Here is a 13,342-nt window from a genome sequence, read left to right as displayed (position 1 = left end):
AAAAAAAAAAAACCCACACAATCGATTTAAATTTTTGTAAGAAGAGGAAGCTAAAAGTTCATTGTTATAATCCCAGATGCGTCTCCACAACACAATACTGTGAAGTACTTCTGCTCACAGTGTTGACTGGAGCCAGGCCACATTTCAGCCCCTGTTTTTCCAATGTAGTAAACTCACCTGAGCAAAATTAGATGATATATTGATAGATAAATCATCTCTCAAACCAATACTGTAGTAGGGCTGGTGTGTTAAAGCCATGATTATCCAGGGAATGTGTGAGAAACGAAGGATTGTTTTCACTATGTTTTACTGGACCAACTGTATAGTTGGGGAGAGAATAAGCTTTGGGGGAGGGGGGGAAGTGTGCAAAATATTGCACAATACTGTAGAAAAGCTAGGCATGAATTATGCCTCTGTCAACTTGTGCATCAACCAGTGTGGTGAGGTTCCAGAGATGAGAAAACTAGCCAGCAGAGCTAACCAGAAAGATAAAAGAAGTCTCCCCTTTGGTCTAATAAAAGGTATCATTTCTACCACCAGTTCTGATTCCTAAAGTCTCCCCATAATATTTTTACTTGCAATTTTCTTTCTTTCTTATTTACAATGATAAAGTATTTTTGATGGGCTACATGCTAGCAGAATTCTCAGAAGTGATCACTATCATGCTTGGTCTTGAAAAGCAGTTGCCAACTTATCTATCAGCTCTTTATTAAAAGGCTTTCTAGAATCCCAGGTTTTTTTAGAATAAAGCGCTAGCTTGTTTTCAGATGGGGGTGGGGGGGGGAATCATGTTTTGCAGCAAAAGATTAAAAGCAACAGAACAGCAATGACCTTCTTCCTCCCTGACAAGCTTATTAGACACATTAATATTAAAAACTTTTTCTATTTTTCACTAGAGATAGCATTGAAGACTGGATGAGCATTTGACAAACTAACCCGAAGTTGAGAACAAACCCCTTGCTATTGTGTTAGTTTCCATGAACCACTGCAACACATAGACATCTTTCTTAAAAGTCCTTCTAGAGAGGCCCTGCCGGCTGCAGGTACGACCACACTCTTGGCCGCAGTCTGGCATCACGACAAGTGAAAACAAAGCCGACTACAGGAAATCACCAGTAAAGCACTCAGCTCTGCAGGGGACCAAACTCTTGAGTTTTAAGGCTGCCTCCAATTTATAATAATAATTCCCACAAGCGTGCATGTAATCCAACAGTGAGAAGAAGTCATTTGAGTTCTCCCAAAGGGGAAGCAGCCGATGATTTGTTAATTGAACAGAATTATTGGCAGTTAAAATGTATGCAGAGACCAAATCTAGACCACTACCTGGTGGTAAATCTTGCCCTTGCTCCACTCATCTTTTCATGCAGAAATTAAGCTTTAAACGATCCGATTGCCAGAAGTTACAGTACAAAGCCAAGCTGTCCCCCAGATGATGCATACCATGCGCTTCTGGTTGCCTTCACATCTGGAATTTCAATGCTCTATGCAAATGTTACTGAACTGGGCACCCCAGCATACAAGAGTTGTATTACTTACAGCATCTTACTTCTCCATTCAATGACTTCAAAAAGATTCCCAACTTTTGCTTCGGTGAGATGGCTAAAACAATTTCACTGTGCCTGGCCCAGCTATTACAAACTATGCTGCTTCTTTAAACTAAAGGTACTAGCATCAACTGAAGATAAGCTGCCTTAATCCACTTTACCCATTGGCTCAGCCCAGGCCTAGAATACAGGAAACCTTAGCAGCAACTGAGCCTCTGTATCTCAATCCTGAACACGGCATCTCTGAGAGCCAAGACAGCTTCCAGTGGTCTGGCTGGGGTACTTAGTGAGGAATTTCAGTAAAAACTCAGCCCTTCTTATACCTTCCCCACAATTCCTCCCCCCCAAAACAAACTTCATTTAGAAAGATAGCTCATAATCTGTGTCCATTAAAATGAGCACAGCCATCTGTTGACGTGTCACACTTGGTACAGCTGTGTCTGCAAACACAGCTTTGGAGCAGGCAATACCGAAGGCCACTACGCAGCAATCCAAGCTCAGGATTCTAATCCTCAAGTCGGACCTGGAGGCCTTAGGAAAACCTTATGCTATTCTGCGGTTAATTTGTCTACCTGGGTCTTAAAATACTAAGCCTTGGCTGGGATGACATAGTTGGGGTTGGACTAGATGCGACCCCGAGGTCCCTTCAACCTGAATTTTCTATGGTTCTATGATGTTGCAGTGTCTCACTTGGGGCACAGAGGCCGTTTGCAACCTACAGAATCCTAGCAAAAGAGCCCTGCTCCTATTCCCATTATTTTCATACATGAAGGGCAGCAGCAGGGTCCCATGTCTATGAACCGTGTTACCTTTACAGCCACGCTCTTCACCCCAGGAGTTTTCAACTCTCCACTTCTCAAACGATCCTTCTTGTTCATCCTGGAACAAACACACATGGTTAAACAGTTCAATGGCTGGCTTCACATGCCCAGTCACCAGCTCCACTTCTAAAAACATTACCCCCACCACCAGCACGACACTTGAATTCTCTTCTAGGACACCATCTACCAGGTTACTTATGCTGTGCATCAAGCACAGGAGAGTTATTCCATTTCTAAAAGCTGTCTGTCTAGTTCAGGTCATCATCCCATTATTAGATAACAAGCATTTAACAAAACAAGAAAGTCACAATCCCATTTAAAAACTCCAAGGACTTTGCTCAGGTGCGTTGCAAACAGTGGCTCTGTCTGGATCTCAGTCGAGATCCAACACCTAGCACGGTACTTGTTCCAAACGGAAAGAGTCTCCGAGCAGGTCGAGATGCATGACTAGCACAACGCTAACACAAGTAACCAAGGGGCTGAAGTTTATAAAACAGTCCTTTTTCCTTGCAGCTATCTTGGCAACAGAAGTATGCTAAAACATGTGGTTTCCTAGTCATAGCTTGGGTACATCACTCCAGATGCTTGGAACTGGACGTTTTTAGGTTTTGAGTCGACAGTGTTTACCAAATAAAGACAGGACAGCATCTGTGACTGTTTCTAGAAGCCTGGTTACATTTTATAGTGTGGTTGGGTTTCTCCTTTCCTGCGACTAGGTACGTTAATGGATTTGAAAGATTTAAGCTATTGAAATACTTGCACCCGTCAGAAATAAAATACCAGCTTGTTTCACTATATTCTAGATACACCTATGAAAAAAATAAATCACTGTTTAGACAATAAAAATAGTTCAGGGAAAACAAGATTTCCTGTTTCAGCACAGCCCACAGCTGGGGGGAGGTGAGCTCATTTCCGCATTCAAAGGAGACAAAAATTCGTGGACCTGTCTGGACCAATTCGAACACGTCACACGAACAAGCGGCTGTGCCCCTGCACATAGTGTTTCATTACAGAGAAACGTAACTTTTCTAATTAAAAAAAAACACACGAGAGGTCTTGTGCCCCTCTCCACGCCCCAGTGTTTCCTCCCAACAGACAAATGTCGTCTCTCAGTGGGGAAGAAACACGGGCTTGTTGGTGGGAGGGGTTGTTATTCTGGTGAAATGCTTTTCCCGTCTGCTCTCACAACCTACAAGGCCTCTTCCCACATCGGCAACAGTGCTGTAATTCAGCTGGAAAACACAGGAGCTTCTTACTGTGCTTTTCTCACTCTAACCCTGTCCCATCTATTAACATCTTGGCCCTGCAGTGAAGGGGTGCCGCTCTCTCCTCTCACACACTACCAGCTTTGGCCTTCAAGGTCTTTTCTTCCCAATGGGAATATGCCAACTTTTGTATCACTTCTTTGCTTTTAAAAGGCTCAAAGTCTGCAGACTTTTGCAGCCTTCATGGGGCTCCATGCCTGCTTTCTCCCAGAAAAAATTAAGCCAGTTACAGCCACATAGGAAACAACAGATCACTGTTTCCACACAAACGCTGCAAGTCGTCTACACCACCAGGCACTTTCCATGAACTTCCGGCGAGCTTAAAAATTTAAGCTTAAATCAGTTCAAACCGAACCGCTCTAACGTCTTTGTACAGTTAAACCGTCTGAAATATTTCAACCAATCTTGGCATGTTGTCCCCACAATGTTTCTGTGGGCTTGTGCAGTCTCCCCAAACGCAGTGCTCCTCCAAGCTGAACCAGAAACTTTGTTTCAGTAATCTCTGATGCGTTTCCCAGTCCTTTAGAACTACACCAGCAAGGACAAAGGACATAACTTGAAGAATAGCACAAAAGCTACGTAGACGTGCTAAACCGCTTTCCACCAAACCAATTTGAGTTGTGTAGCAGACAAGATTTCCATCCAGGTTCAGCTGAAGAGCCCTCGTGGGTTAATGTACATTGCACTTACCGGGGGTGGGGGTGGGGGGTGGAAATCTACTGTTTCCATGCACATATCAAGCCTGTAGAAGCCCTGGGAAGAAAACTGCTTTATCTGCTAGCTATTTCTAGATGCAGTGCTGCTGCTCTGTCCTTCCCATGAGAATATAAGTGCATGCCTTTTCCTTTCCTTTGATATCTTCTCTTGTTAGTGATTTGAATGATAGAAGTAGAGATAACTAGTCTTTGAAAAACTTGCTCATCTATCCTTTGATAGCCAGATAGCCACACTAGCAGTAGGTAAGTTAAACTACAAGAGATAAGATTAAAACAAAGGAAAAAAAAATAATCTTAACACACGATACTCAATCTCTACCAAAGGAAGAAAACTGAGCCCATTCTCAAACACTTCCTGGCATATAAAAACTGGGTTGAACAGAGTTAATCCATGTCCATTTATAATCCATGTCAAACTTGCCTTTTAAAAGAAAAATTACATTGTAAAATTGAAAGCAAAAAAGATAAAAGGAAAATCCCACTGCAATCAAAAACCTTTTACACAACAGGTAAAAAATAAATAATGCTTCAGTGGATTTACAACTGCCTATCAAAGCTCCTTCAGATTAAGTTAGGATTTATAAATGACATGTTCGGACATAACAAATTTTGGACAGGGAAAATGCCTCGTATTTGGGCTTTTTCTAGTGTGAAAAAGGCACTACTGCTTTTAAGTGATCTCTTGGTTGTCCAAGTACCATTGGCCATGTTCCTCAAGACCACAATCAAATCCTGTTCTGTTTACAAGCACATGGAAGTTTTCACTTCACAAGCCTTCCTTGTTCGTCAAAATTCAGAGTAACGTGACAGCACACCAGAGCCCTGATCATTTAGTCTCTTCTCCAGTTTATTTTACTGGAGGTCACAATTTCAGCAAATACTACAACTTGGAGCTCCGCAGCGACCTGGCGCTGCAACGTCTTCTTCACTGGTGGAGGCAGCACAGTTGAGCAATACCGATTTGTGTGCGTCTTACTGGATACTTTAGTGCCTCCTGCTGGTAGTTCAAGCAGGTTATAGCACATATGTTTGGTGCCATAAAAAACCCCCAAGATTTGATTAAGCAGCAGAACAGAGAAGGCTACCCATTATAGCTGATTCTCTGCTTAGGAAGACCGATGAGAATCCACATACCATTTAGATCCATCTACATTGCATTTTCAGGTTTCAGAATATACGAGTCAAATTTCTGCCTTCTTTTTAAGAAGGGATGTTCTAGGCAGGATAAAGCTATGCCTGCCCCTTGCCTAGAATTCTTCCCTCCCTGGTAAGTTAGTATTTTCAGTTTTTCCAAGCCCTCGCACAGGCCCAAGTGACTTGGGTAAGCCCCAGACATTATGCACAACTGCGACATCATGATCTCATACTGACCTTCCGCAGAACAACCTATGCATTATGAACGAGCCTTGAGCACACAAACAAGCCACAGGAAAATTCAAATACATCTGTGCAAACACCACAAGTGCTTGTGGAAGGGATCATACCTTGTCTGTGACGGCAGTGAGGACCATGGCATGGGTCATCAAAGACTCTCCAAACAGCAGCCGCTCTGCTTTGTTCATGTTCTTGACAGAGACGCCGAACACCAGGTCATGATTAAATCTATAATGAAGCCAGACACACATGGGCATCAATATGGATGGAGGGAACAGCATTTTTATTATAAACAGGAGGTGCTTATAATAGCATCCAGCAGGATGGAGTGGAATGCAGTGTAGCAAGCAGTGATGCACTGCAAGGGACCTGGGGAATCTCAGCTACTTTCAGAACATCTCAGCTAGAATAAATGCAAAGCACAGACCCCTTTAGGAATGCCACTCACTAGATGCTAGACAACGAGGGAAATGCACAAGCTCAATAAAGGAGCTGTCATAGAATTGCCGCACAGACATACATCTGTCCAGAGCTGCATCCCCTTCCTTTCTGTCTGGGCACAGAAGATGTTCAGCTACCTCTCCTTGAATACAGGAATATTTTATATCAAAAGGGGAAGTGCATTTTAATGAAGTTCCAACATTTCAGATAAAAAGCAAAATAGAAAAGGAGGTTGAAAAACAAAAATACAAGTCCATACTACCCAGTCATCATTGGGTATAAAGCCATTTTTGGAAGCAGCCGAAACATTGATCGCTTTAGCACTTTCGTTCATTAGCCTGATTTCCAGAGAATTGTTTTTTATTTTAGTTTCCTACACTTACATATTCATGTCAGTGATGCCCAGCTTTCCATGGAAATGTTTTGTAATATCACAGCCAAACCACACAGCCTAAAAACAGAAGGAAGAAGTCACACCTGGGCACTATCCCAACATAGCTGTACACCACAAGACAGAAATACCATGCTACCAACTGGAATTAAATCAAACAAACCTCGCCATCTTTAATGGAAGCCGCAGCCAGCCTTTTCAAGACATCAATGGGCTGGTTGTTGTAGAGGGTTTTTCTGCCTCCCAGCATGTTGCCCAGGTACTCCACAGTGTAGAGCCTGCTGTACTCATTCTGAGGTCGAGGATCATTCACAAGGCAAACCTGCCATGATCAAGATTGCAAATCAAGTCACAAATCTACGCAGAGAAAGAACTAACTCTCAGAAGGGAGTACTTCTGCTCTAGCTGGCTGAGCACTATGTAACCCAAGAGAGCTTTGGCTCGACTGCCAGAGTATAGAAGACACTCTCCGGGCTAGTAAGCGCATCTCAGCTGCTACACAGGCTTCACTCCTTATTCTGGGTTTCTCCCTCTGTTTTTCGGTTTGTTTGTTTTTTTTTTTAATAGAAGTCCATGGCTGAGTAAGCTGTGCACTCTTCCTTGTCCTGTCACAACTTAATCACAAATACCTCGCCCAAATTAATGCAGAACCACCTGAAGGGCAAAGAGCAAATACTAAAAATGCAGAACCAACTTTGCCTTCACTAGGAGCGCTTATTCATCTAAACCCACGTCCCGCAGTCTCACGTGTACAAACCCCATTTCTGTAACAATGCACAAGACGCTATATTTAACAGTAAAAAGGTGTCTGGTGTTTTGGGGCATTGTGCCTGGCAGTCACATGAGAGGGCTGCTCATATAGTTATCTGTACAGGATGGCTTAGACAGGGACGATCCCATCTTGTTCAGGGGGCTGGACTAGATGTGACCTCCTGGAGGTCCCTTCCAGCCTGACTTCTCTATGATCCTGTGACTCAAGACAGCAGCTTCCGTATTCGCCAACCTTATCTTCCATATTGAAGAGCGGCTTGACGTGCTCCTGGTAGAACTCCGTTGGTGTCACAGGGCCGATCTTGTGATAGTTCTTCTCCTTATCTCTGAACTCCCAGCAGAAGGTGTCCGGGGGGCTCCCCAAGCAGATGCTGACTATTCTGAAGACCTGCAGAAAACACCAAACAACTCTGAAAAATTCACCTACACCAGTGATGTGCATGATGTTATATAGCATGTGTTAAAGACATGCTCCAAGTCAACTGATGCCTTCATGTAGGAACCAGGTGCAGAATTGAGACCCGAATGGCTCCATGCTTGACCACTCGAATAATCTTTTGCCAGTCGGTTCTCTACACCCCATTCCCCAAGTCTTCAAAGTCAAACTAAAGGCTACACAACTAAGAACTTCCTCCCCATGCTGAAAGACACCACTGATTCTCCCTTGGAGGCATGCTGTTTGCCAAAGGCCTCCAGGACAGACACTAATATTTTAAATTCCAAGCTGGCCAGGAGGAAAAAAAAAAAAAAGATGCCCCGTGCAGCTGAGCTAAAGCACTGCCCAAACTTTAACCCTAGCAAAGCCAGAGAAAAAGTGAAACAGTAGTGGTATTTACACTGTGCAGTAACAGGAAAAGGACACACACACATTACAATTTACCTTGAGGAATCTCTTTCTGCTAAAGGCTGGGGGAGAAGAGAAACACTGTCAAGGCAATTGCCACCTTTCAAGAAAGCTTCCCCACTACAGCACATGCAAATATTGGATGGGAAGCTGCTTTAATAGCGCACAGCTTGTGCTGTGCATGCAGTAACCCAGCTTTTCCTAGCGTACACACACACACACAGAAACCAGTTCCTTCTAATGTTATGCTGTCACCAATTCCCTTTCCTTCTGCAATGTGGATTTGTATTTTAGAAGTAGTTTTTACAGTCTTTGGAAGTTCTAAAATAAGTCTTCTTGCATCCATTTGAATGTGGTTAACAATATCTAGTTTTAGGGATAAATGATGCAGGCTATTTGAGAGGCACCGCCTGCTCACTGCAACAGTTTTGGTGGCCAACATGATTCTGTTACACAGCATTTCCTGACTTGGATTTCAAGCTGATTCTATCACTAAGTCAAATTCTTTTTAAAAACACAGGGCTCAGGGGGCCCTCCCCCATCTCCCCACTGTGCTTCGTGGGATGCATTAGGTTTAGGCAATGTCCAGCCAAGATGACCTGAACTTTGCAGAGAGAAGGAAGCCAAAGATTGCAGTATTGGTTGAAATACTGTTTGTTAAAAAGTTTTCAATTCATTTTACTTCTAGCCCCAAATTCCAGAAGCCCTGCAGGCTCCATGTTCCTCAAGTGCAATTTCAGTCTTGTTCACTAGAGGGAACCCACACTTGAAGCTTTTAGCAGGGGATCAGCCTCCCTTGGTCTGAACTCCCCCACGCAGAACCACCCGTTTTGGTCTCCCGGACCCTGCCCCAAGGTCCAGGCTAACAACCTTGGGGCCCTTGTCCATCTCTTCACCCCCTGCCCTCCCCAGATTAGGAGGAAACTGCACATTTTTGGAAACAACTTCAACTTCCTCCTCCGTGGAGCGAGCCAGGCTAATTCATAAGTCACAGGCCTTGGCCCGTCCCAGCAGCCTGTATGAGGATGAGTGGCTAAATTAGCTTCCCTGGACTACCCCAAACCTACAGTTGCTTCAGGATTCGAGCTGGCCGGGTTTCTTCCTTCTAGTGCCAATGGCAGTTTGCTGGAAGCATCATACTTCCCTTTTCAGCTCCATGAAATGCCTAAAACTTGAGGGCAGAACCTAGTTTTACTTCTGCAGAAACAACCGCATTTCTAATACATTTTCTGACCTTTTGCCCCATTCTCCTTAGAAGCTGCTCAGGAAAAATACCCATCTGGAGGTTTAGATCAAAACTAAAAAGTGATACTGGCTGCAGAAGGGGGAGATGACTGCACCTCACACCAGCCTACTGTAACTATTTTGTGCATCTGCACTGTCCCACAATTAGTGGATGGTAAACTGCAATCATTTAGGTGTTGTATTCCAGTGTAAACTGCCCTCGCTTAGCTTCATTTACCATGGACTAGTGGTGCATACAGAAGTGACGGTGGATCAGCTGACACCTTCAGCAGTGATAACTCTTATTCTCCCTTTAAAGCAATACAATAAATTTCAGTGCCTAGCCTGAGGGGAGTCAGAGGGGTTTGGGTTTATCTGTGCTTTCCTTACCAGACGGACTTTTAGCTTTACACTTCATGCCAGCCTGTCTTTTTGACGTCAAGCGAGCAGTCCTGTGTTACACTACCTACCCTCCAACACAAGCAGCTCCTCAGGGCAGCAGAAACATTCAGGGGAAAAAATAGTAGAAGAGATTAATTTTAAAGAGGAAACAAGGGCGTGGGCTCATGTTTTTACTGGATGAATTCACACATGGAGTTTTCGTAGAACATGTTTTTTTAATAAAAGGTTTTAAGAGGAAAAAAAATTAAACCCCTGACCTGCTATAAATATTGGATTCTCACACAGACTGTTTGCACAGAGATAACATTTGCTAGTGGACATTTCCACTTTGCCTCAGATGGCCTAGATTCACAACCACCCAGGATTACAGAAATAAAGCAGCCAGCAGAGAAGGTCCAAAAGGAAAGCAACGGGCAAAACGGTTCCAACCAAAGGAAGGAAAACGATGGAGACAGAAATCTCAAGTCAGCAGAAGCAGAATGGTCTCCCCGTCTTGTTTTCCACCACACCCACCACAGACCACCCCATAATATCTCAAAGGCTTCCTTCCCAGGGGAAGCTTATTTCAACTTAACAGTGCTTTATAATCACTCCAGTGACAAGTATGCTGGGGCTCTTTTGTTAAAAACAAGACCAGGGTGAGGAGGGGAAAAAGAAGGACCACTACTGATAAGGCAGAGTCCAAGAAAGAAAAGAAAGAGACAGCACTGAAGCCAGAAAAGTTCAATCATATAAGCTGCGATGACGTAAGCCTCTGACCTATCACATACCACTTTGATAAGGAGCATTTTTTTGTGCTGGAACAGGCTGAACACCAGACACTCAGTATTCACACCAAAAGTGCACAGAACAGCTCTGCTGAAGCTCCAGTATTACCGCCCAGAAGTAAATGGAGACAAACGTGCAAACCGATGCGCAGGAAATTAGACCCTTTCCTAATCTTCCGGTTTTGCCATATCAAGCTTTCAACTTTGGCATCCAGGCACAATCAGATGCATAGGAACAAGTGAAGCAAAATAACCTGAAACAGTAAGACAGGTGCAGCTAGGCAATCCTAGTTACTAAAAGGAAATCCACTTTAGTATCAGGCAGCTATTAGTGCGGAAACAGGAAGAACCCGGTTAAACACTCAGGAATAAACAACCTTTGGATAATTTCAAGATTCAGAAAGAACTAATGAGCCATCAATGAGCTCTGCTTCCAGGGTCCAGCCCTAAAAACTAAGGCTCTAAACAAAGCGGGCGGGGGGGAGTGGAAAATCACTTACTAATGGACTACAGAATTTTGCCCTCTCCGACTCAACCAAGCCAATTCTGAGAAACTATGTATTCTGCAACAGCTTCCACGAGGCATAGTTTAACAATGGGAATTGTGTTGATGGCCCATTAACCCACAGAGTACTAAGTTGCAGTGTTGAGAAAGTTAGAGCCAAAGATCAACAACTTGTGCAAGTAGAACAAAAGAATAAGGTAACAGGAAGAAGGAAAATTCAGGGAACATTTTATTAATGCTTTGCATAAGGGCAAGGCACATTATGCTGTAATATAACCTCAGGAAACAAGCAGCAAATCCACCTCCATTGAGATCTGTAAAGCTAGATTGCAAAATGCTACTGAACACACCTCTAGGAAATCCCACAGTAGCTGGATTTGGAAGAGGCCCACAGCATCATCTCATACCAGACAACAATAGTGATACCCCCAAACTTGTCAAAACAGAAAAATATAAGAAACATATGACCATAGACACCAATCTTAACATCCCATGAGCAATATGTGTTGCTTCAAAAACCAGCCTTGAAGGAAAACAACAACAAAAAACTTAGCGAACAGAATAAGTTGGATTAGCATGTGGCACCTGCTGCGTTCAACCCAGCATATCTACAGGGTGAAAGCTCCACAGTTTAGCTCGCTCATACCATTGCAGGAACACATGGATGTGTGTAACCGTGACATCTTAAGAGCTGATGTACGTGCTAAAACGGTTCCTTTTCTTTTCCTCTTCTAAAGCAGGAAAACATTATGTTTGTCCATAGTCTTAGTTTATTTAAAAGTTAATGCACACGGTATTTAGACAGCCTAGCTGGCTTTCCTAAAGCAACTCATTTTCTTCACTGATATGAAAGAGTGGCACATACCCCCTGCTCTTTTCTACGTACTAATGCAAAGCAGCTTCAACTTGCTTTGGTTAGTCTCTTCTGCTCTCTCGTGGAGAACTTCTGCAACAACACACTGTGTAAAACTTCTCAGCATCAACTTGGGAGACAGAACACAGTTCAGTTCATCTAGCCTGTGTTCATGATGTGACCCTCTGCATGCACTAGTTTTAGCCCCCGTGAAAAACTGCAATGGCTCAGTTGTGTCATGTGATAACCGTGCTGAGTGAGGTTAACAGAACAGGTCTTCTGCAATAGTAAACTAATCACAGCTCTGGGATCTGCATGGGAATATCCAAATGCAACAGCACTGCAAAGACAGGCTTGCGAAGGGAAAATGCCTACTAAGTGCCCTAGCAGCACTTAGGGAAGGGATACCCATCTGTCACTAGTGACATGTGGGTATCAGTCAAATGACAGCTCCAGGCACCACCCTGCTGACGCATCACACCTACTCTGCACACGCACACCAACATCCCTGTCGAGGCAGAGATTCCTGGCATGCAACAGTACAAGCTAAGGCAGCTACACCTCCCAGCTCAGGAGACCGTATGTGTGCAGGTGCACGTCTCAGCATGGCAGTGCCTAGCACCACAACCAAGCAATACAGATGTACCCAATTTGTTTTTTGCTTAGTAGGAGGGATTTCTTTTGCATGGTCCAAATAACTCTGGAACAAGAACAAGCCAGAACAACCTCATCTATTGCAACCCCTTCCTGATGGAGAGAATCAGGTTATAAAATATTACCTCCTCTATCATAGTATCCATTGCAGCAGCAAGTTCTCCTTTAGTTGAATCGCTTGCTACCATGTTTCTTAGCCGTAAACAGTACTCTCTCATCTGTTAAAAATAAAAATTAAAAATTAAAAAGCCATTTCACATTTGCAAAACAATCAAAGTATCAGTTGCGCACGTCAGCATATAAGAGGTCAGAACTCTACACTGCAGTTGCAGACATCTGTTTTTAGACATTACCAAAAAAAGATGCAACAAAACTGTTACGTTAAAAAAGAACCTAATATGTCAGTCAGGCTTTATAACGTTTTGGAAGAGATCAACAAAAATGTTTAGTCACAGAAGCTTAAAATCAGCGCAAGCAACAACTCTTCCATCTGACAGTCTGAGCGGGTCTCATTCTAGGGTTGGAAGGGACCTGAGCAGATCATCGAGTCTGACCCCCATGGCAGGAAAGGTGATCGTCTAGCCTCCTCTTAAAGCCCCCCAGGGTAGGAGCCTGCACCACTTCTCTTGGGAGCTGGTTCGAGACCCTAGCCGCCCTGGTGGTGAAGTCGCGCCTCCTGATATCCAGCCTGAATCTCCCCTCTGCCAGCTTGTGACCGCTATTCCTGGTCACTCCTGGCGGTGCTCGGGGGAACAGGGACCCCCCCAATG

The 13,342-nt window shown here is 43.8% G+C and overlaps 1 protein-coding gene across 2 annotated transcripts in view; it reads right to left on the bottom strand.

The window, feature by feature from the left end:
• The window catches only part of BLMH (bleomycin hydrolase), a 27,169-nt gene that overhangs the window by 5,389 nt on the left and 8,438 nt on the right, over positions 1–13,342 (bottom strand). Inside the window, exons 6-11 of one of the 2 annotated variants that reach the window (XM_019545783.1) lie at positions 12,698–12,790; positions 7,556–7,711; positions 6,716–6,874; positions 6,545–6,612; positions 5,831–5,948; positions 2,354–2,423 (exon numbers count right to left, since the gene is read on the bottom strand). In XM_019545783.1, coding sequence (XP_019401328.1) covers positions 2,354–2,423; positions 5,831–5,948; positions 6,545–6,612; positions 6,716–6,874; positions 7,556–7,711; positions 12,698–12,790 — 664 coding nt within the window. Of the gene's footprint in view, positions 1–2,353; positions 2,424–3,042; positions 3,838–5,830; positions 5,949–6,544; positions 6,613–6,715; positions 6,875–7,555; positions 7,712–12,697; positions 12,791–13,342 lie in introns of those variants that run through there. The other variant, XM_019545784.1, reaches the window with a different exon arrangement.

This window comes from Crocodylus porosus, unplaced genomic scaffold (genome assembly GCF_001723895.1).
Source record: "Crocodylus porosus isolate Cpor-Errol unplaced genomic scaffold, CroPor_comp1, whole genome shotgun sequence".
NCBI lineage: Eukaryota > Metazoa > Chordata > Crocodylia > Crocodylidae > Crocodylus > Crocodylus porosus.
The sequence above is the reverse complement of the archived record's forward strand: the minus strand, read 5'-3'. Positions and strand labels throughout refer to the sequence as shown.